The 22,794-nt window shown below is 43.3% G+C and overlaps 1 protein-coding gene across 3 annotated transcripts; it reads right to left on the bottom strand.

Moving 5' to 3' along the window:
* Positions 1-1,282: 1,282 nt before the first annotated feature.
* On the bottom strand, positions 1,283-21,971 carry CD83 (CD83 molecule). Of its 3 annotated transcripts, none has more exons than XM_081056475.1 (5): positions 21,496-21,693; positions 21,276-21,391; positions 8,495-8,714; positions 6,146-6,252; positions 1,283-4,827 (listed from the first exon to the last, which is right to left on the bottom strand). In XM_081056475.1, the coding sequence occupies exons 1-5, from the start codon at positions 21,530-21,532 to the stop codon at positions 4,699-4,701; spliced, it is 609 nt and encodes a 202-aa protein (XP_080912601.1). In that variant the 5' UTR covers positions 21,533-21,693; the 3' UTR covers positions 1,283-4,698. The 3 variants fall into 3 exon arrangements, with proteins under 3 accessions (XP_080912601.1, XP_080912603.1, XP_080912602.1); XM_081056477.1 differs by lacking the exon at positions 21,496-21,693 and adding an exon at positions 21,859-21,971 and having other exon boundaries at positions 3,598-4,827; XM_081056476.1 differs by having other exon boundaries at positions 3,598-4,824; positions 21,496-21,662.
* Between the last annotated feature and the right edge of the window lie 823 nt (positions 21,972-22,794).

Raw genomic sequence — 22,794 nt, 5'->3', positions numbered from 1 at the left:
TAATACTTTGTTAGCATGGACTATTCGTCAACCAACTGCTGGAAGATTTTATTTTTAAAAATCGCTAAGGAGCAATTATGTAACACGTAATCAGTTAAACCAAAGTACAAAGGCATGGAACCAATGAAAGAAGCAAATGTTAGCTAGGTAACTGTAAACACACACACACACACACACACAAAAAAAAAAAACCTAAAGAGCTAGGATGATGCACTCCATGTTTCTTAAATCAACCAATCACTGATTGAATATATATCAAACTGTAGAAGGGGAAACCAGGAATATTCTGTTGTGACAGGAAAGTCGAGGCAAAAGTAAGAGTAAAAATGGATAAAACCAGTTCTAATCATGTCCTATGACCGTAGCAGCACTGGAGCCATATTAGTTATATCCACGACTGTGACATATGGGGAGCTTCCCTGTGGTCTAAGATGCTTATGTTCTTCCTGTTACGGAGAGGTCAAGATGCGAGGAGTAGTTTTTCTTTCCATTCTGTTATTTTAAAAAAGGAAAGGTGAAAAAATATTTAAAATATGTACAGCAGCTAGGATCCTAAGAAAACCCTGAACTAAAAATTGGAAAGAACATGTAAGAGCCAGCTTGTATTCATCCTTCCTCTTCTCTTCCATTGATGTTGAACTTCTTTGGGCTTCCATCTGTTTTCCTGCTTCCTATCTCCTACAGCTCTTTCATTTCATCTTTTGCTTCATTTTCTTGGTTATTGTCCTAGGAATGTATCTAATTACATGGCTCACCAACTCAGAACCCTTCAACACTATCTCACTGTGCAAATTCTCTATAACTTGCCTGTCTTCCATTATTGCTTCCTCCCCACTTGGTCTGGGCTGTGGGTGCCCTGTCTACAAAAACCCTCATACGATTCTCCGCTCATATGTGCTCTGTTTGCCTTAGAGACTGTGTCTCTGCCAGTCCCACCCCCTTTTCCCATTACTACCATTCAAAATCCTGCTTATCTTTCAAGTCCAACTTCAAATGGAACCAGTTCTTTAAAGCTTGCACATGAATTTGGACTCTCCCATGTCATTTTTCTGTGTTCCCGCCATTCTTTGTGTACTTCGCTAATGTTAGGTAAAACAAGTAGCTGCACATACAGTTCTGAGCTCATTTCTCCCTCCACTAGACTATAAGCTCCTTGAAAGGAAGGATTATCTTGCTTTCTTTTAAGTATTATAGAGTGCCTACACCAGTATTTCATCCAGAGTATATGCTCAGCAAATATGCTTATGTTTAATTTTACCCAAACACACACACACCCCACAAAGGCAGGTAGTAGAATTTTAATTTCTTATGCAATTTACAGTGAAAACTAGAAAATAAACATATCTAGGCTTGAGACGACAATAAATAGCTATCATAGACTCTGACCAAAGAACTGATTGATTGCATCTTACCCACCAGTTAGATTATATCTGGCTCTGCAAACAAACAGTTGCAAAATTATGAGGGACAACTGTTGCTGAATTAAGCAAACAGCTTCTGTCCTAAGATTTTTAGGCCTTTGGCTATTTTTACATGGGAAAGATGGAAGTATTAAACAATTCGCCAGTTAATGCAGCCAAATAAAGTTGCCAATGAGGAAAGAGCAAGGGAACCAGGCTGAATTATTCTGAGACTCCTGACTCTGATTGTGCCATGGGGTCAGACACATGAGCCTCATGTGCTCTGTGTCCACATTTCTTCTGCAAACCCAGCACATAATCAGGCTCTAGATGGTTCTGTGAGTGCAGCTCAGTGTTTTCTATAATGAAACTTGCTGAGAATTGTTATGAAAACAAAAACCACAGGCCTTCTTTGGGAAGGATGTGGAGCTGATCTTCATGTCTATAACCTTGGAACATCACAAGGTTAAATGATTATACTGTAGATCTAATTCCACAAAGGAGGGCCCTGACAACAAAGGTTTCCCTCACAGTGGAGACAGAAAAGTAAGGATGGTCCATGATGATCTATCCTCCTCTGAAATACGTTGATATACCTCAATCAAGGCAGTGGAAAACATTCACTCTTCCTGATAAATTATATCCTCCCTACGCAATCCTTCTCTCTCTCTCTCTCTCTCTCACACACACAATTTCTCTCTCTCTCTCACACACACCTTTTCTTATACCAAATATTAGGTGTAAAATGTTGCATCTTCCTGATCTCAAATTTTCATCATGTTTTCAGTTTAAGTCAGTCTGAACCAATAAAGGGCTGCCCCCCTCCCTAGTCTTTCATGTACTGTAGTTCTAACAGCCACGAAACATTTAGTTTCACTGAGGATTAATCCTCTGAAAACAACAGGACTCACTAAGTCAATTAGTTCTTTTTCACAAAACCACTTTGTCATAGACTCCTGGTTGCTGTCACTTTCTCTGTTGCCTTTTTCCTCTTTCTTGCTCTAGTATTAATCGAGGGCATACCATTTGTCAGACATTGGGCTAAGCTCTTAGATATATTATCTCATTTAATCCTCCCAACAAACCTATTAGGCAGATACTATTCTTATTCTAAAGATCTGCCAACTAAGGCTTGGAGAGATAAGTACCCCGCCCAAGGTGGTAAAACTTTAAGGTGATGAAGCTGGACTTCAAACCCAGCTGAATAAGAGCTCTCTGAGCTCTAAATTACCGCGTCAAATGGTCTCTCGAGCACTTTTGGTAAAGCATTAGAAAACAGAATCTGTTCCACTGAAAGGGACTCTACAGTTTTTATAGACATTTTATGAGCATCTATCTTCACAAAGAGCCATTTTCTAAAGTAGCTTCACCTATGATGCTTTCATAACTATTACAACTACTTGAACTAGCTTCTTTTTCTTACCATTTTGGGAGTAATGGACCTATTTGAGAATCTTGAGTGAAACTCATGAATCCCATGTTCAGAGCCCCTGATTTTACACACCCTTCTCTCCATTCCTCCCTCCTGAGGTCACGCGTATGGTAAAGCTGATCACGTACTACCTGTTGGCAATGCAAGGTGAGGATGGATTCAGGAGCACCTTTGGGAAGAAGGGGGTGCCATTTAATAGAGGTCTACCTGTCATAAACGTCATCCCGCTCAGAAGGAAGGACTCAGCCAGTCTTTGATCTCTAGCATTTCACCTAGGTTTCAGGTTCTCAAACTAGTTTACAGACATCTTAGCACTCATCCCAAAGACTTATAGTAGTTTTAAGTATAAAAAAGAAAAACATCCCCTATTCCCAGGCATACATTTCATAACACAAGAGCTGTGATAAAGCAGCAAAATCCTAAATCAATTTGGCATCCCTTTTACTCTCTAACATCAGTGTGGGCAATGCACACACTACTAAAGGGGTGAAGTCTCTTTGGAAAATAAGTAGGGAAAGAGCCAAATTTGATTGAAAAAACAAACAAACAAACAAAAAACTCCCCACAACAATTGCCAAAATATCAGTGTAACATTTGTGAACTCCATTTTCCCCACGGCCCAGCGGGCTCCTAAGTGTCCAAGTCTTGGAATACTTTTGGCTGGTACTTCAGGAACCAAACACTGAGCTGGCCTCCTCACTTCCCCCGAAGGAATTCATACAGAAGACTACGAGAAAGTCTCCTGTGCAGATTATTTTTTTGTTTGGAACAACTGAAACCATGAAAAGTAAAAATCATTCTCTCCTGCCCAGGACACCATTGTAATAAGAATAATGACTCAGTAAAGTTCGAATTTGTATAGTGCTTTATACTTTTCCAGAGCATTTTCACACACATTATTTCCACCAACTCATACAACAACCTTTGGGCATACAACTGAGAAAGCAGAAACCATAGACTTTTGCCCAAGATCATACAGCGTGGTAGTGGGACAACTCGGGCTAGAACCCAGACTGCGTGATTTTTCCAGCATTGCCTTCCTATCACTGATAGCTCTCAATCCCTTCATCACACTCTCTGACATCTTCTCACTTTCCGTATTCAGGTTGCTTGTCAGTTAGCGATGATATCTAACTGTAGACATAGATTTCAAAAGGACAAAAACCACAAATCCTTCTTGGACAAGCATATATAGAGATATAAAAATAAATGTGGGACTCTTCTTGACTGCTTCTTTAAAGAGGACTTGCCCAGATGAAAAGGCCCTTTTGGGGAACAGTTCATCGACCTGTTTTTTCTGTGTTCACATAACACTCCTTAGTAATAGCAGGGCCTTCATGCCGGAAAATTATTTGCTAAATATTTCCCACTGTCTCACAGCTTGGCCTGTCAATTTCTCCCAGACATAAAACATCTGGGCTAGTACGAGAAAACACAGCAAATTCGAAGAGATGTTTCTCAGATGTGGAAGAGGACAGCTGTCCTCAAGAGTCTGTCACAGGGCCAGCTCTGGAGATTCATATTTCCCAAGACTCTTTTCCAACGGCATCACACCATAGCTTTCATATGACTGAAAAATTTCAATGAGGTTGACCAGATATCTGAACAAAACGCTGAGAAAGTAGTGGTGAAGCAGCAGCACTGGAGAGCACCCTGCAGGTGGCCCCATGCTATGTGGTCATGTAATGGTTTTTAAAGTTCTGTTCACAAAGAGTGGGGTGGGATCTGTTTTCAGGTGTTTCAGTCAGATGCAGGACTTCACAGGAAGGCACCACCTTGGGTGTGGGGCACATTCTTCTCTTGTCCTGTGTGACATAGAGGCACATCGCTGAGCCCTTTAGGAAAAACAACCTGCAGAAATCCTGCTCATACTACTTCTGTTTTGTGAAGAGTCACTGGCTCTAAATGCTTGTTTGGGGAGGTGACTGGGAGAAAAACTCGTTCCAGGCCAGGTTTAGAAAAATCTGGAAAAATACTCTGTTGCCGTGCAAACTTCTGAAAAACAAAATGAGAGGTAAGTTGAGAAGTGAATAATTGGAAAAATGCCTCAGTTGTCACCTCCATTTAAACTCCATTCACCAAGAGCTGCCTGGACAGCTTATTCTGGGATCCCTCGTTATACTAGCTACCTCCCTCACTCTAAGGAGCTTGAACTATTTCACTGGTATTTCTAAACTCTGACCAGGAGATGCCCTGATTACAGGCTGGCACCATTTCAAGCCCCTACGGTTAGTTAACTGTATGGAAAAATCAGTGCCCATAGAAACAGGCATTTGCTAACAAGAAACTAAAGTCACTGATTTTTTTTTAATTTACTGCCTAGTAATTCTAATTCTCTTATGTGCAAATAACTCTAAAGACAAAACTTGAAGCGCCTTGATGGTAGGAACCATGTCTTACACTTCTTTATATCCCTACCAGTGCCCAGCTTAATGCCATGTACACAGTACATGCTCATTGGAGTCTTTTGATTGACTGATGTCTAAAACAGCAATCAGAAAGAGGAGTGCATGGCCAGAGAGGCAAGTAGGGACCCAGTGAATGGCAAGAAAGAGCCCCAGCATAGCTCCTGGGTGAGATCTGTCCTGGTCGCTAAGTAACCAGCCCTTCCTGATGGTACTGAGACATAGGAGACAGATCACTTCCTAGTGGGTCAGGCCCAGTGCTGCCCTGCTCCCCTACAAGCTCTGTCAGCAGCCATGCAGAAGGAGGCTGAGGGTCTTTAAGCTGCAGTCAGGTACCAATAGGTCAGGGGCATGTCAAGGATGCCCAAGCACTGGCCAGCCACCCCTCACCCTAGGATACTCCCTGTGCACCCCACTGCATTGGCTTCTCGGGGTGAATTCTCAAGAAGTGGGTGGAAGTAACAAAATCAAAGGGGAGAACCCGGAAGAGGAAACAGTTCAAGGTCAGGTCAAGGACACTGACCTATCCCTAAGTGGCTGGACTGGACTGCTCACTTGCCTATGGGAAGAACGCTGTCTCTGCTCAGGGTGGGGGATGGTCAGTGTAGCACTTTCTGCCTCTGTAACTACAAGGCCCTCTGGTGCTTAAGGAGGATCCTTTGGTTTTCTCAAACTTCCTTCACATATCCTTACTTCATCTTCTCTTCACAGTATTCTGCAAAGCCACAGTCCAGGAAACAAGCTGGGGTTTGCTATAACGATTCCCACAAACCGGCCTCAGGAAGTCCAGAGCTCAGAGAATATCTCTCCCCATTATTAAATGATCCACACTATATACAAAACATATTCAGATTTGTGCCTCAGGTAATCTTTTAATACTAATGGAGGTTTTAAAAAAGATAACTTACACAAGTGAAAATGATGAGTGTCAAGTAGAAAACCACCAGAGCCAACAGTAGTACAATCTCAGCTCTGTATTTCTTAGAAGTCTCTTCTTTGCGTTCCTGGTGGCATCCTTACAAAAAAAAAAAAAAAAAGTAAAACATGAAGCCATTTAACAGGATTTCTCTACATACTAAAGAACTAAGAATGCTTTGTCCTTGCCTTTTAAGTCCTACTTGTCTCCCATTCCTGCCTTCATATCTGTGTCACCAGGAGAACGAGAGTAATTACAGCAGTGACGGTTGGCTCTGCCCCTGGCATTCACTCTCACTCTGTATCCAGCTGTGTGCAATGGGGTTGACATACAGCATCTCACTATATATTCCAAGGCAGGTCCGAGTAGCCCCATTTTACAGAGGATGGAGTCGAGGCTCAGAAAGGCTGAGGGATGAAGGCAGGTGGCAGAGGCAGAAGTATGGTCCAGGTTTATCCTGCTGCCCGTCTGCCTCCATTTCAAATGTCCAGTGGCTCCTGGCTTTGATTTTGCCTTCCCATTAGCTGAACCGCCATTTGTTAATAGTTATATAACCTAACGTCATCAGTGTTGTGTAGCATGCTGCGTGTCCTCACCTCAGGAGGATAGCAGGACTATGAAACGAGGCAGGTGAGCTGCCCGGCTATTGCTGAATTAGCAGACAGGTTTTTGTAGAGTCGTTCAAGCTCCTCCACCTGGGCTGACAGTGAGGGTCGTTGGGCTACAGAGGCTGTGGCCGCAGGACTCTGGGAGGGCAAGTGCAGGAAGAGTGAGGCCTGTGGACCAGGAGGGGACATGGCAGAGACAACCTCTCCCCGCTCAGGCATGACATCCAATGTGCTGTTTGGGAAAACAAGTTGCTAACTGAGTCTGCTTGAGGGCCAGACAGGAGTCGGTGGCATGCAGATGACCGGGGTGGGGTTCCTGAGAGGGGCCTCCGATGCGCCTCAAGAGAGCTGGGCTGACATTGGGCTCAGAAGTTCGTGCAATAGTCTAGGGATGGATTCTCACGGGGGGTTCTGTGACTCAAGAAAAGAAAGTTTGAGAACCATTATCCTAATGGTTCCAAACATTTCTTGAGCACTCAGGTCTACCTCAGGCACTGCAGTATGCATTTTAGTGCTCTATCTCATTTAACCCTCACAACAAGCCTATGTTGTAGAAATTACTATCCCCACTTTAAGATGAGAGAATTGAGGCTTAGAGTCAGACATTTACCTAAGGTCACACGCTAACGGACAGCACAGCTAATATTTGAACCAGATCTAAGTGACTCTAGAATCTGACCACTTAACTTCTGGGTAACATGTAGGCCTTTGACAAAGAAAGGCAAGAAAAATTAGCTTTCTTTCTCATTTCCTGTCCGCTCTTCCCTGCTAGGCGGCTCTCATTTCTCATCCGCATGAATAATATTCATTGAGGGCCTACTGTGTGCCAGGATACAGCAGAGAACAAAGCAGAGAGTGTAGTATGTCAGGTATAGTAAGTTCTACAAAGACAAACAAAGCAGGGTAAAGGGCGAGAGACTAAGAAGGGTATAAGGGGTGTGTATGTGTGTATGTGTATGTGTGTGTGTGTGTAACAGTGAATCAAATCCACTCACCCCTAAATAGTGATTGTGTTCTTGTGAATATAAGAATATTATCTTGAGTAAGATTCCCTTCAGACTCTATGACAACATGTTTGTCATTTCAAGCCTCAGCCACCAACAAGAATTGGGCAAAAGTCAAATCCAAGGCATATTTTAAGCTACATAAAGAAGGTATAAAAAAAAATCCACTTTGATAATCTTTGCCTTGACACTCGATTCTTGGTGTTACTGCACAGAGCAAAAATGTGTATTGTCACTGGAACTTTATTTTCTTGCTGTACTCTTTTACTTTGGCCTGAGTTGAGGTATTGGGAAATTCACTCCCCATTAAGTGGGAAGCAAATGCTATTCTCATGTTAAAAGGGTGGAAATATGAAGCAACTCCCTTAGGCCAGGTTGGAAGGCCCCAGAGGAGCCGAATAATACAGTTGTCTGGTGTGTGGGGACTACACAATTCTCCATCTCCCCAAAAATTAGCCTTGGATGCTTCTCATTTGTCCCAAAGGGCTCTGACATGATAAACTGCCAGATTATTGTTTGGCTACATTTGGCATCCATCCCAGTCAGGTGGGGGGTAGATCCGTCCTAATGAAAGAAAAAAGTTAGGACATTCTTGTAGACTTTAGCTTTGAGCCACAGATGTGATCCAAAGCTTCTGAGTTAAGGCTCCGACAGAGAGGGCCGATTTGGGGACCTACAGAAAGTGCACACGCATTTTGGCGAGAAAACAGGTGCAGCAGATCACCTTACCTGTCACCTTCAAGATCACTGTGCCACTTTGGTTTCTCTGCCCTTCCGGCCCCACCAGAGTACACGTGTATGTCCCCGAGCTGCAGCTGGTAGTGTTTCGGATCTTCAGGGCATACAGCCTTTCAACGGGCCGCTCGAAAGAGCCCTTCGGCTCCTTCTGGTGATAGTTCTGCAGGTCTTCCTGCGGTACCTCGATCTTCTCTTCACCGTCCTCCGTAAGCTGTTAAGAAAAATAAGAAATCCTATTGCGTTGTGCTCTACTGGGAGGCCTCCAAGCACTGGGCCTCCACACCAAGGCGCTACCTCTCGTTTTCATCACATCCATCCTTGACATTATTTTAAAAACCAGATTTTATGGGGATGTGTGACCTTTGGGGGAGGAGGAGAGAATCTATGAAAATTCTGTAGGCTACGTCTTGTTTTTTGAAACGAGATCAGGAACGCATGTTCTGATTCTTCCTATCCCATCTTCTACTTGACGTAAAGGAGAGAGTGTTGCTTGATCACCAGACGGGGGTCAAGTATGTGAATGACTCTGAATCCAATTTTGTTGCTTGTTGTTCTGTATTAAATGTTCTCTTGTCTTCTTCAGACACCAACTCACCCATTCACTGATTCTTACTGTTGTATTCCAGCCTTTTATTTGGAAAGATTCCTAAGTCTGGTAAGATCACTGCCAGACAACTCAAAAAAAAAAAAAACACACAGAGGAGCCGATGAGCAATGCCTCCCATAAATATCACCTTGTTCTTCAACGACTCACACGTGTGTGGTCATCCGCGTTGTCGCACGATGTGCCCCACTTTCGCTCTCTCCTAAGGTAGAAGACAGGTGACAGTAGTGCCACGTGGAGATTTTGTGTCAGATCATTTGTAGTCATATCAAGATACACATGACAGGGCCGTTACAGCTTGTCATCGTACTGAGGACGGACCAGCCTGACTCGGGGAGACGCCAAATTTAGCCAAATGCATCGGGCTGGTTTTCTTTCCCTGAACTAGTTTTGTGATTCATTGTTGGCGTCTTTTCATCATCCTCTACTTCAAAGATTAGGCACACATCACATTCACCTTCAATTCTCTTTTTCCCCAGATATATCTTCAATTTTGCCTCATTAACTTGGCCATTGATCCTCCACTGAAATGTTTTAAAGCTTCTAAAACTGATTTACACAAACAGTAAGGAAGTCACTTGTTTCTGTGTTCATGGGCAGCCCTTAGCCCTTCGCTGGGTGCCTGGGTGCCAGCAGGGAGCCTGGAATTCAGTAGCACTGTAACAGCACCTTACGGGAAGACACAGCGTGATCGGGCTGCAGGCTGCTGTGTGTGCCTGCCCCTGCCAATGTTTCAGCTGCTGCTCTGGGAGCATGTACCACTCCTCTCCTCCTTCTCAATAGGAAATCAGTTCAGGGATAAGGAATCAGGGCAACAGCTAGGGAGGCACAGACAGCTCAGGAAATACACACACACACACACACACACACACACACCCCTTTATACCCTTCTTAGTCTCTCGCCCTTTACCCTGCTTTGTTTGTCTTTGTAGAACTTACTATACCTGACATACTACACTCAGTGGTTGGTTTCTGCTTAGTTTGTTGAGTTAGGGAACATGCCACAACATCTCTAGAAAGCTCAGGTTCCAGCTTCCACAGCCTTCGCTGTGCGGCAGCATTCCCGTGGAGTGGGCTGCAGAGACATCTGGTGGCAGATTTATGGCTCCTGCAAGAAGCCCTGCTCCATTCACTGCTAGCATGGGGCTGCTAAGACTAATGGCTTTTCTCAGGCAGAGTCTAGGAACACAAATCCCGTTTCTTGACGTTTCTTCTTGTGTTGAAAGGTTCCTTCCCAAATAACCAACGATCTACAGCCACACTAGGACCTTCAGGTGTTCAAAAATAAAGTTTAAAAAAAAAAGGGGTGTGGCAAGGAACCTTAGAAAAACACTAAAGACATTCAACAACGGATTCTAGAACATGCCTAAGATAGCCCAATTTTTCCCTTTACAAGACTCATTACACCACAAACTAAGACCTCATCATGTGCTCGCCCCTCCCCCTCCCCACTGCCTGCAGAGGTCTTCCCTCCTACCAGGGCTTTAGATGGGCCAAGCACCCAGGACCATCCAGGGCCAACCCGTCAGAGATTCCCCACCCCACCTCATACCCCCCCCCACCCCCAAGGCCAGTATGAACTAATCAACTCAGCCTAGTCTCTGCAGTCTCCACTTTTTCTAAATTAACCTCCAAATGTGTTCAACTCAGATTTCTTTCTAATAGATTTCCCTGGAACTGTTTGCTAGAAACTCCTGCCTCTAAAACTCAGCTGCAACAATCATTTTGAGATGATCTACCTATGATTTTCTCCTTTGGGGTCTCCTCTCCCATCCAGTGACCCCGCCCTCAGCTCAGAAAGGCCTGTCTGAAAGTCAACATCAAAACTCCTCCCTCCGAAGCTCTCTGGAGCTGCCCTCTGGAGCTGGTGGAAACATAAACCGTTGCACTTATTTACATAGAGAGGGCCCCACTATCATGCAGGGAACCTCCAAAGCCAGTATGCGCCCACGATCAGAGCTGGCTGGCAGTCACCTTCTGCCTATTTGCAGAAGAGAATTCATTTTGAAAATCAGTAGCAACAACAACAAAAAGTAGTTTACTTGATGGTCAGAGTTTCATGGTCTTCCAGCAAAACCTCCAGCAGCCCTCAGTTATGTTCAAATGGCAAAACAAAGGTAGGGTGAGATCATGAGGACAGAAAGAAGCAAGGGAAAGGCAGAACAGAGAACCCCAAGGCGACCTGCCGAGTTTTGGCCACCACAGCCATCGATGGGTTCATAGCCAAGTATTTCAACTTTCATGGGGTCATCTTCCAATGGCCCCTTCCAGAGCCTTCTTGAAAGACCCAGAGAACTAGGAAAACTATTGGCTTAACCTGGGAAGTCTTCCCACAGTAATAAACAGCTATCTTTATCTGATAACTCACTACAGCAAAAGGAATCTGCAAATTCACACAACTTCCTGGAAATATTTCATAACCCTCCCCCTGCTTCAAGCTGTGGGTACAGACACTTCCCATTCCCCCTTCTTCTTGTTATTGTAAGATATACCTTCTCACGTGATTCTCTCTGGGGAATCTGGGATTTGCCTACAGCTGCAAAACTCGTTGAAGTTTTTAAATTAATGTTGCATGCTAAGAATGGGTTTGGGGTACTAGGTGGCAGTACCAAGAGACATTTTATGCAAAAGTCAAATCGTTATCTTCTGCTGTGTGGCCCAAGCAGCCATCACAGCACAAATCAGGTGAGTTCACTGAGGCAGGCCTGTTCAAGAACCAAAGGGGCATTTCAGGAAAATGGAGTTAGAGCAAAGGGACCTTCCTCAACTGTGCTTTGCTGTACCAGTTCTTGTAAACATTTCAGCGGGCACAAAATCAACCACTGGCAAGAATGGCTCTTTGAACATTCCAAATCTAAAAGTATTGCATTGCCTCTCTGCAAAAGCATTTTAGGAAATAGCAATTTGTAACAAAAGGAACCCTCAGATTCATTCACAGCCAAGCATAATTGACAGGAATGATTTAATGCATGCTTTAGAATGCTAATATTGTAGTGTGTTAAACCACAACACGATTTGGGCAAATTATTTCCTCAAAACATCCATCCCAATTATGCTTTAAAAATCCACACTCCCTGTATTAACTGTTATGCTGACAATTCTATCTTTTTGATTGATTTAGGAAAAGGGTGAAATATAGGACATCTAATTTTCAGAAAGCCTATGGACTTTTGACTTCTCTCAAGGCCTCCAGTTAGACTAAATAATTTAAATACCACATTCTTTCTCTAAAATGGCAATCTGACCTTAAGGAAATCACAAGCACTGAATTAAAATAAACTCTTTAATTTGCTGAATACTAAATCAGTGAAAGTACTAATTTTAAGGGCAAGTGAATTAAGTTTTTTTTAAATGATGGACAAATTTGAACGAAAATGAAAGAAATCAAGTAAATAATTAAATATGGCTGAAACTGAACCAATATTTCAGCCAAAAACCCTATTGTGGAAAGTGGTTTTTTTTCAAGTTTACATAATATTATTCAAATATAATATATGCTAACCTCCTAAATTACCATATTTGAATATAAAAGGACAACAGTACCACTCCTATGGCACAGAATTTTTTTTTATCTTTTTTTTAGCATGACTAGGGTATTTGTTTATTTTTCAAAAGAATATTTCACATTAGTCTCCATGTTTCTGAAATGTGTCCTTTTTTATGCTACAGAAAGAATTTTGATCACAGACTTGAAATCCAAATTTATCATACATGAGATTTGTTAAGAATGTGATACGGAACTAAAAGAAAAGGAAGAGATGTTTTTCAAGGAGCAATGTGTATGTACACACACACACACACACACACACACACACACACACACACACACGGTGCCAAAACAATGTATACACATTTTAAGAAAGGAAAACTGTATTAATATTGTAATACTCAATATATACCAATAACAAAATATGAATACAAGTCACGCTTGACTTCCACAATTACAAGAGGTGATCAAAGTGGTTACCATCAGTGTCCAGACACTTCTGATTATGGCAAACTACGGCTTGAACAACGCTGACCAAAGTGTCCACTTACCATATTTCCCCAAAAATAAGACCTAGCCAGACAATCAGTTCTAATGCATCTTTTAGAGCAAAAATTAATATAAGACCGGGTCTTGTATTATATAAGACCCGGTCTTATTTTATAGTGAAATAAGACCAGGTCTTATATTAATTTTTGCTCCAAAAGACACATTAGAGCTGATTATCCAGCTAGGTCTTATTTTCAGGGAAACATAGTATATACATTTTTTTGGCACTCCCTGTATATGTAAATATTTAATTAAACAATTTGATTAAATCGATTTAAAAGTATGAATTTGAAGTATTTAAAGGTGGTATCAAATTAATCTGATATAGTCCAATCACATTGAACAGCTTTTTTATTGAACAGCTTTTTTTATTGCATTTTTCGTGCACTAACATTCATGTACCTTGGTTTCTAACTCAATTAAAGTGTCAATATAATCGTCATTCATCATAAAAACAGCTCTTTATAATGTACAAAATAGTGTGGCTTGGAGGTTGATGTCATAATGAGGGTAGGATGTAGGCACATTAACATCGTTTTTTTCTAAGTGTAGTTTTATTGGAAAAAATGATTTTTCACTTTGAAATTTACTGGGTCTAACAGACAGATTTGGATTTATGGCTGTTAACAGAGTCATGAATATGGCAGAAGCAATATAATTAAGAATACAGACTTTCGAGCTGGAACCAAACCCCAGCCTCACCATGACTAGTTCTGCTCTAGGCTAACTGCCTGAACAGCTTTCACAGGCTTCCTTTGCTCGACAGAGATGGGGGGTGTTAGCCCATAATTGTATCTCAAACATTGGTGTGAAGATACCCAAGATGATGGAGGGGGACATATAGCATAGTGTCAATCATACAGAAAGCCCTAAAAATGTTAATACTCTCTTTTCTTTTCATAGCCAAGGTTGCATTTGGCATTGTAAATAGTTCCCTGCACACAGGAAATATTCAAAAAGTATTTGTTGAATGAATGAGTGAACTTTAGAAACAATGAGAAAGTTCTAAGGGCACTGGCCTTGGAATCAAAAGGTCCAAAGTCAAGCTCCAGCTTCCCCATCAGTGAGCTGGGTGGTCTTTGGTAAATCACTTCACCTTTGACTCTCATTTTCTCATCTGGAACTATCATACTTACCCTGTGGGGTTATTTGAAGAATCAAATGAAAAAACACGTAAAAGTGCTTTGTAACTGATCATGTTGGTAATAGAAATTGTTATATCTGATAGCTTTCCACTCCATCCATTCATTTAGTCATTCATTCATTTATTGCTGATACGTCTAGTTTCCTCTCTGGCAAAGTTTTCTAGAAGCCCCAATCTCTGCTCTAGAGAAGAGTTATTTTTCTACTCATGATGTCTCTAAAATAGCCACAACACTCTGAATTTTCTAAAGCACTACCATAATGTATCACAAACCCTTGGAAGGTAATGGTAGACCACTCATTGTTCATGCCAACCATCCTTCTTCCGTTAGCATCTTGTGGGTCCCGCTGGACCTGCCAGGGGCACGCTTACAGCTGAGTCCGTGTCCTTCACAGGCCCTACATCTAATCCTAGAGGAGGTACTCTGAACTCAAGATGCACATCCGTGACCAGATAAACTGGTTCTAATGGACACATGACCCAATCAAAGCCACTTAAGTATAATCAGACATTTGTTGAGATATTAGAAGATAGGCTAAATCTTTTCCTTTGATCCTGGGATGACATACAAGCCTGCAGTTATCAGCTACCATGTTAGGGTCATGTGGAGGCTGATAATAAAACCAGCATGAGGGAAGGAAGAATTGAGAAGGAGAAAGACATCAAGCCCTGAGGATATTCATAAAACCTCAAGCTCTAGTTGGATTTGTTTCGAGGACTGCCATAACCAAGTACCACAACGTGAAACTACAGAAATTTATTCTATCACAGTTCTGGAGGCCAAAAGTCCAAACTCAGGTGTTGGGAGGGCCCTGCTCTCTCTGAGAGCTTTAGGGGATAATCTGTTTCATGCCTCACTCCTGGCTTCTGGTGTCACTGGAAATCTTTGGCAGTCCTTGGTTTGTAGACACATTACTGCAATCTCTGCTCCATCTTCACATGCTGTTCTCCCCGTGTGTGTGTGTCCATGTCTCTGTTTTCTCTTCTTTTAAGGACACCGATCATTGGATTAGGACCCACCTAACCAAGTATGACCTCACTTTAACTGGGTTACATCTGCAAAAACCCTATCTCCAAATAAGGACACATTTACAAACACCCGGGATTAGCACTGAGACATATCTTTTTGTGGGACACAATTCAATCCTCAACACCAGCCATCAGTGAAGTATAAACTATACTAGGATTTTTATGAATTTTTTCCATTTCAATTGTATAAACCAATATATTTATCCCCTTTTATTTAAGCTAGTTGTGAAGGGACAAGCCTTCACAAATTCTAATTGAGAGTTCTAATTGACAGGGACACTGTGCACCATCCCATAGATAAATGTGACACATGGGGGCTATCTCCACATGGCTCCAGCCTCTTGGCCAGTCCTGCTCTGTCCCTCGGGCTCACATGCCTCCCCTCCTCCGGGAACAAGACACCAGGGCCTGATCTGATTCAGCATCTTTGCTCCCCAAGACTTGACCCAGTGAGTCTGGTCCAAGGTGAACATGAAATGTTTATGGTAACTAGCATCCTTATTTTCCCACAAATTTTCCCAACTGGACCCATAATCCTAGACCACTACCAGCTCATTTGGAATGTGTCTTCTCTTGGAGAATTGGTACAAGCACATTCAATAGACCAGCTGGTGCTCCAGGAAAATACAAGTGACATTAACAAGCCCTGGGCTCTTATGCCTATACCAGCACTACATGACACACACAGGAATTGTACCCACGTATACCCCAGTGCAAAAACAAAAATCACAAATATGCTTACGAGTGTAAAGGAATCTTGGGGAAGTACTTTAGTCTAGGTCTGGTTTGAGCCAAGGACTGTTGGTAGAAAATCTGGGGTCATTGCAGGAGTAACCAGGAAGGGATCATCATGGAAACAGTTTTCGATGGAGGAAGTATTTTTTAGGTAAGTGAGTCTCTTTTTAGTCCTACCCTACGTGAAACCTTCCCTTACATCACTGAGACCTTTTAACTTCCTCTTCTTGGTGTAGTGACATAGCCAGTGCAGAACTAAGATAAACGAGTCCTCATATGATCCAGGTTCCCCCTTTTATTCATGGAAAACAAGTGTTGGCTTTTTTTCTATTTAACTCTCTGCTGCCTTTTTCCTCTCTACCCTCTTTCAAGCCAAAAGATATTAGCAACTGTTTCATGATTGTCCAAAAATCTCAGTGATCCACCCTTCTCATCTAGCTGAGACTTCTACTGCCCTCTCCGAGGCAGCCACATTCTGCCTTGCCCACCCTTCTGTAGAACCACACGGACAGGATGGGTGACCAAGAGGGAAAGGAAGGTGTAGCCCATGCATGTGTTCCAGTCTTATTGCATTAACCTGATGGAAGTTTCACAGTAAAGAAGATTCATCTTCTGGGATGAATCATATTCTGTCCTTCACCACCAGTAATATGCTTTTCTTTTGACATGTTTTTCATTATGTCATCCTTTGCTTAAAAACTGCCGAAAGGATAAAGCTCAAGCCGTTATGGTTTGGCATTCAAGTTTCTTCACAATCTGTTCCCAGCCTCCTTTCTAACATTACCTCTCAGCCCTCTGCTGTATAATTCTCCCTCTAGGTCACTGTTACCCATCAGTTCCCCAAAATGCTTAAGGATTCCTGCATCTGGCAAAAGTTCTGTGTTGATCGTGGAATGACCAGTGCCAGGCCCAGGACTTGGCACATATTTGGGACTTAGAATTACTTATTAATGAGTGAAAGTGTAAATTTGAGAGACACCTGAAAACCAGTTTCATGTCTTTCATAGTTTGAATAGAGCCCATAAAAGTGATTCAACCAGGTCACGTCATAGAGGTGCCAATGGGGACAATCTGACTTTTCTTTGTTGCTAATTACATACGTTGTTTTCTCCTTTCAATGTTTTAGTGCTTCTGTATTTAATGTACAAATGTTTCCTTTTTTTCCCTAAAAGTACATTCTTAAATCTCTCTTACAACAGATGGCATTCCAAAATGAAGGAAGGGAGTGACACACGTTGTCTCCTTCACGGGTCCATGAGGGTCTGTGGCTGCACAGATTATATCACCCAGGCCATCCATCAACTCCAGCCGCTCCCCCTCCTAAGGCACTCTGCTCTCCTCAGTGCCCCCTTGCTCTGTGGTTCATTATCACACAAGATGGTAGAGGCAGCAAACACAACTCTGCCGGATAGGAGACTAGCAATGTACATGGAAGACAGCTTCATAAAGCATCAAGGACAAGAAATATCTGTGTGGTAAAGTAGTCTCATGGAGGCCATTAACCTGCTCTCCCACAGATCCCTTCGTCCACAGGACAGCCCATGATTTGCCACAGCTGGGCTCTTCTAAACTAGATTTCAAGTCCGATCTATTCTCTGAAATCATAGTCTTACTTCCGCTTTCTCCCTTCCTTTGGAAGTCATCTTAAAAGAGCACCGGTCTTGTGATGCATGTCTGTCCTCGCCCCCGCAGTGTCACCCAGAGATGAACTATATATCCTCTTTCATTATGCATTAACGTAGGTTGTCAGGGCTCCTAGCACGACAAAAGATGGTACTACATCTTCCTGAAAAATAACCACTCATTATTATTAGTTGCAAATATCAACCATGCCCATCCAGTGTCACTCCATTCCAGTGTCATTTTCTCCCTCCAAACCTGGTGCACCTTCTTTAACAAGAGTGTGAACCCAATGATGTTCGGTATGAACAGATGTAGCACTTTAATGGATGTTCTTACTCCAGGTGAATACGGGATTGTGCTATATGCTCTTACTCTAGAATCTAACCCAAGGTCCCAGTCAATGAAAGAAAAGTGCTGGACCAAAGTCTATTTGCATATTTTCTCAAAATACCTCCCCAAACAACCACAGTCTATTCACAACTTTAAAAGCTAAAGTTGTGATCTACTGTATTCACTTTTTATTTCTCCTCAATCACTCTCTCTGTGCTGAAATGTACAATATAGGAAGGGATGAGAGGAGGACCCATTGTTGGATCCCAGCGGAGGACATCAGTCCACAGAAAAGTAAAGCTGGGTTAACAAGAATTGGGCTATCTCTACCCACTTGTGGCTCCACCGTGAACCACCCTGTGAATGTCTTTATTAAGCCCCCTGTACCCCCCCACGACTGTACCTTGGAAACAGACTAAAATGGACACTGTTTCCTCCCGACTAACCCTAGTATGACAAACACTAATATGGACATGGTCTGCTTTTGAGTCTTTTAGTAAAAGGCACGTGATAGACACATGGTTTACATGGGTCCTTTTGTTAATCACAAGTAATCAGTGCCAACTGGACAGTGGCAGGATGCTCTGTGGTGCCGGAGAACTGAGTGGTAAATGGAATTTTAAATTGTGAGTCATTATAACTGTAATTGTGATATGGAGAAGGCCTGCAAGAATGTGATTCAACCTGGCGGACAATGAAAACCCACACTCTGAGGGACTCTGCTGTACTTGTCCAGCAACCCATGACTGTGCAAAGAGGTTTTACAAAGCACACTAGTGATGATACAGGGAGGTGACATGAGCTAGGCAGGCCGCGGTCATCAGGTTTAAATTCCTCACTTTATAGCTACCTCTCTGCTTCACTGAAACATTTTGTGAAAAAGTGGTATGTAGGGCAGGGGGACATGACAAGATACGGAATCCTCTGTCAAATGAAGTATTTCACTATTTCACCACTGGCCTTATTTCCAAAACACTCTATCCATTTTTGTTGTACAAGCACAATTGATGCAAAAGTAAAATTACTGGTTTGGAAAATAACAAATACCTACAGAATATGCTGAAAACCCTTTCAAAGTACTTGAAGGAACAATGCATATCAGTTTCAAGGTATCTGAGTGAGTTTACCGGCATAGCATAGTTCTCCTATTCACCCTATCAATCAGTTTACTTCTTTAAAAATAACAACTATGGTATGATTTTTCAATGACTCTATTCCATGGACCAACAGAAAAAAAAAGAAGAAGAATGCAAAGAGATTGCTGTCTTTTTTTTTTTTTTTAAAAGAGGTTTGAGAGATCTTCAGGGTAAATCATGTAAGAACCATGTTCAATAAACAAGCACATATATTATAGAATTACATCATCAGCTGACATACAAGGAGAAGCCGAAGGTTAATTGCCATGGTTTACTGCATCATTCAAAGTAACCTTGTGCAAGAAGATTTAACTTGACAATTGTTTGAACTTTACAGTCTGAAATTTTATCCACTTGTTTGATGAGTACTTTTTAATTACTCCTCTAGGGGTATTAATATTGTTTTCTTTTTTTAATCACTCTCTGAAAGGAATAGTGGTTTCATGTTTTCCCCCTTCTTTAGAATAACTAAGTCCCTGCCTGGCTAGCCCAACGACACTTTCACTTTCTTTACCTTAAGTAACTAAGAGAGAAAACAAATATCAAGATAGACCTCTAAGAACTCAGGCTGAGGAATCAGACTGCCTGATTCAAATCCCAACTCCACCAGTTAGCCAGCTGTGTAACTGTGAGCAGATTACGTATCTCAATCCCCAAGGCTCAGTTAACTCATCTGTAAGGTAGGAATAACAATAGTACTGATCTTGGAAGATCTATTGGAAGGATTAAAACAGCTAATGTATGCAAATTGTTAGTTCAGCACTTGGCAGATGGTTAGCACTCAAATAATATTGTGTTACAATTATTTTTGTTTAAATACTATTGTGTTTACAATGAGAACAATTTCGGAAATGCTGTGTTCTCTGATCCACAGTACCTAAGGTGGAAATGAAGCAGGAATAACAAATCTACTTTCATACACAATACCATGCCCCAAGGCCGCAATACCACTGCCACTGTGCAGAACTCACCAAGTGAACAATTCACTGAGCACCTTTGCAATTAACAGGGCAAACACTGGGTGCCACTCAGAATACACAAAAGGGGTGGTGCAGCGCTATCTGGTGAGAGAGGACACACACACACACACACACACCCCTAACTGTTATCTTGTTAAATGGCCACATACATGTGCTGGTTCTCACAGCATCTTTTATGGCAGGCAGACGAGAACACCGCATTAGCCGAAAGCCACAAATGCAGAGATTTGCTTCAAAGTAAGACGGCATCTCGGTGAGAGCCACAGACTAAGGCCTCTGTGGCTTAAACTGGAGGTGCTGTTGTAGCAGTAGCCTCATTAAAGGGGGTAAGCAAAGGACCAGTGACAGCAAACAGTGGCGGATGGCTTTGCAATGCCACCAGAACTCCAATCTTAGAATCTGAAAATGTTCCAGTTGAGAGGAAACCTTAAAAAAAAAAAACTAAGTGCGACTCAGTTTTCTCACAGTAGGGTCAACGATGCTTGTTCACACACGTGGACGCCGCTCAAGGACCCTCACAGACTCCCTTCTTGCTGGACCGCTCTTGACTGCCAGAGGTAAGGGAAGAAGCCAACAGCATCCCAGAAAGGAGATGACTGACAGAGAACCACACCTACAAAACAAGCCTAATTGCCTCTACCTCTCAGTTCTTCCTTTCAAATTGCCCACTCCCCCCGCCACACACACACACACACACACACACACACACACACACACACACACACACACACTAATGAATACATACAAATTGATGGTTATAAAACACCAAACATCAGAAATCCTCCTGTCCCATGGTCCAAATCTGCCCTAGCTGCTTTCTCCCTGGCCTGCTGGCCACAACCACAGCTGGGCTCCAGAATTCACCCAGAGGTTCTCTGCCCTTCTAAAATGTCTTATCTGGGTCATTCACCATGGGCCACCTTTAGAGGCAGGGAAGGATTGAAGAATCAGGAACAAAATCTAAGTGCCCAGTACCTGGACGAGCACAGGGTTGGGGCGAGGAGAAGGGAGGCATATCGGAAGACTGGATACTTGGACTTCAGCAGGAGACGCCCCGGCTCCCAGCCACAGAGGGTCCACAGCCCAAGCCAGGGAGTTCCCGCCGCCTCCAATTGAGCCAACCGAACCCCAGACGGCGGGCATCGCCGCGCTTACCTTGGCCCAGGAGACAGTGTAGGGGATCTGCGGGTACCGGGGGGCGGTACAAGGCAAGTCCACATCCTCTGAGCAAGCCACGGTCATTTCCCACGCTGCGGGCGTCAGGCTGCAGGCTACAAGAGGGAGAGAGCTGCGTGAGCAAGCGAGGGAAGGGGGTGTTGCGGGGCGGCGGGGCGGTGGGGGAGGGCGGAGGCCGACAGGCAGCCCCGGTACCTACCGCAGCTCAGGAGCAGGAGCTGGAGGCCGCGCGACATGGCTGGGGGCTGCTGGCCTGTGGCGCGCTGGCGCCGCGCCGCGCTCTTGTACCCGCCGGTACAGGGACTTCCCCGGGCACCGGCCCAGGGGAATCCCCGCGGGCGGCGGAAGCAGGCGGGGAGCCTCCCGGAGCCGGCAGCCAGCGGGGCGTCCCCTCCCCCGCCCCAGCGCCCGCCCCGCGCGTCCCGCCCCCGCGCACCCTCCCGGGCGCCCCCAAGCTCGCGTCCCTGCTGCTCCCTGGCCGCCGCGACAACAATCCCCGCGTAACGCCCGGCGCTTGGGGCTTTGCAAACCGCGCTCGCACGCGTGACACCGTTCCACTGACCCGCATAGCAGAGCCAGGAGCCATGCCCGCCGAAGCTTTTATAGCCTCTTCAAGGAGGTGAAACCAGATTCAGAGAGGTTGAGCAGCTTCCCCAGTCGCACAGCCGGTCCGTGGTGACGTCACTGGTGAACCCAGGTCCTGGGTCTCTCCAGATTCCGAGGTAACCAAAAACTCATTAGACTTCCCAAGGAACCTGGCAAGTCTGTAGTTCCTGGCTCCCTGCCTTCTGGCGTGGATTATCACTCAGTTTCATCCAGTCTTTTAAAATTATTTCAACAAAGGACACCATCTCCTAGTAAAATAATAATTACACACTGAGAATTTGGGAGAAAGACAAAAGAAAAATCTAGAAGAAAACAGAAACTACCTATAATCTATCCAGAAGTAATTTATGGTAACACATTTTAGTGTCTTTGCTTCAGTGCATGGGTAGATATTTTTGTCAACATACAACGTTGTAACCTACTTCATTTTAGTTTAATATTTTGCAAGCATTTATACATTATTCGAAGTTTCCACAGTAGCATTTTGTTGGCTGCATAATATTCCATCCTATAGTTGTACCATAATTAGAACCAATTAATGTTAGACGTTATTAGTCTAGTGTTCCTAGACCAATAGTGTTAGTGTTAGGTTGTTTCTTTAATTGTTAATCACTAAGAGGAACTTTCATAGCCAACCTTTCTTCTAATAGTGGTCATTTTCTCAGAATGAGTACCTAGAGGAAATTGTGCTAGGTCAAAGGGAATTCACAATTTTGTTAAATAATCCCAAATTATCTCTACTGAAGTGTCCTCAATCTATATTCCCACCTGCAATGTATGCGAGTGCTTGTTTCCCAGAACTCTTGCCAACATACATTGTTAATCCAACTTCCACCTTTGTCCATTCAAGCAGTTGAAAAGAATGGCGTCAAAGTGGTTTTAACTTACCCTT

Source organism: Rhinolophus hipposideros, assembly GCF_964194185.1.
Source record: "Rhinolophus hipposideros genome assembly, chromosome: 8".
In the NCBI taxonomy this organism is placed as follows: domain Eukaryota; kingdom Metazoa; phylum Chordata; class Mammalia; order Chiroptera; family Rhinolophidae; genus Rhinolophus; species Rhinolophus hipposideros.
Note: the sequence above shows the minus strand (reverse complement) of the source record. Positions and strands in the feature narration are given on the sequence as shown.

Coding starts and splice junctions, on each gene's coding strand:
- CD83 (XM_081056475.1), bottom strand. CDS start 21,532: ATGTCGCGCGGCCTCCAGCTCCTGCTCCTGAGCTGCG. Junction 6,253..8,494: donor AGTGATCTTGAAGGTGACAG/GTAAGGTGATCT, acceptor TTTTTTTGTAAG/GATGCCACCAGGAACGCAAA. Junction 4,828..6,145: donor CACTCATCATTTTCACTTGT/GTAAGTTATCTT, acceptor TTTGTTTTTCAG/AAGTTTGCACGGCAACAGAG.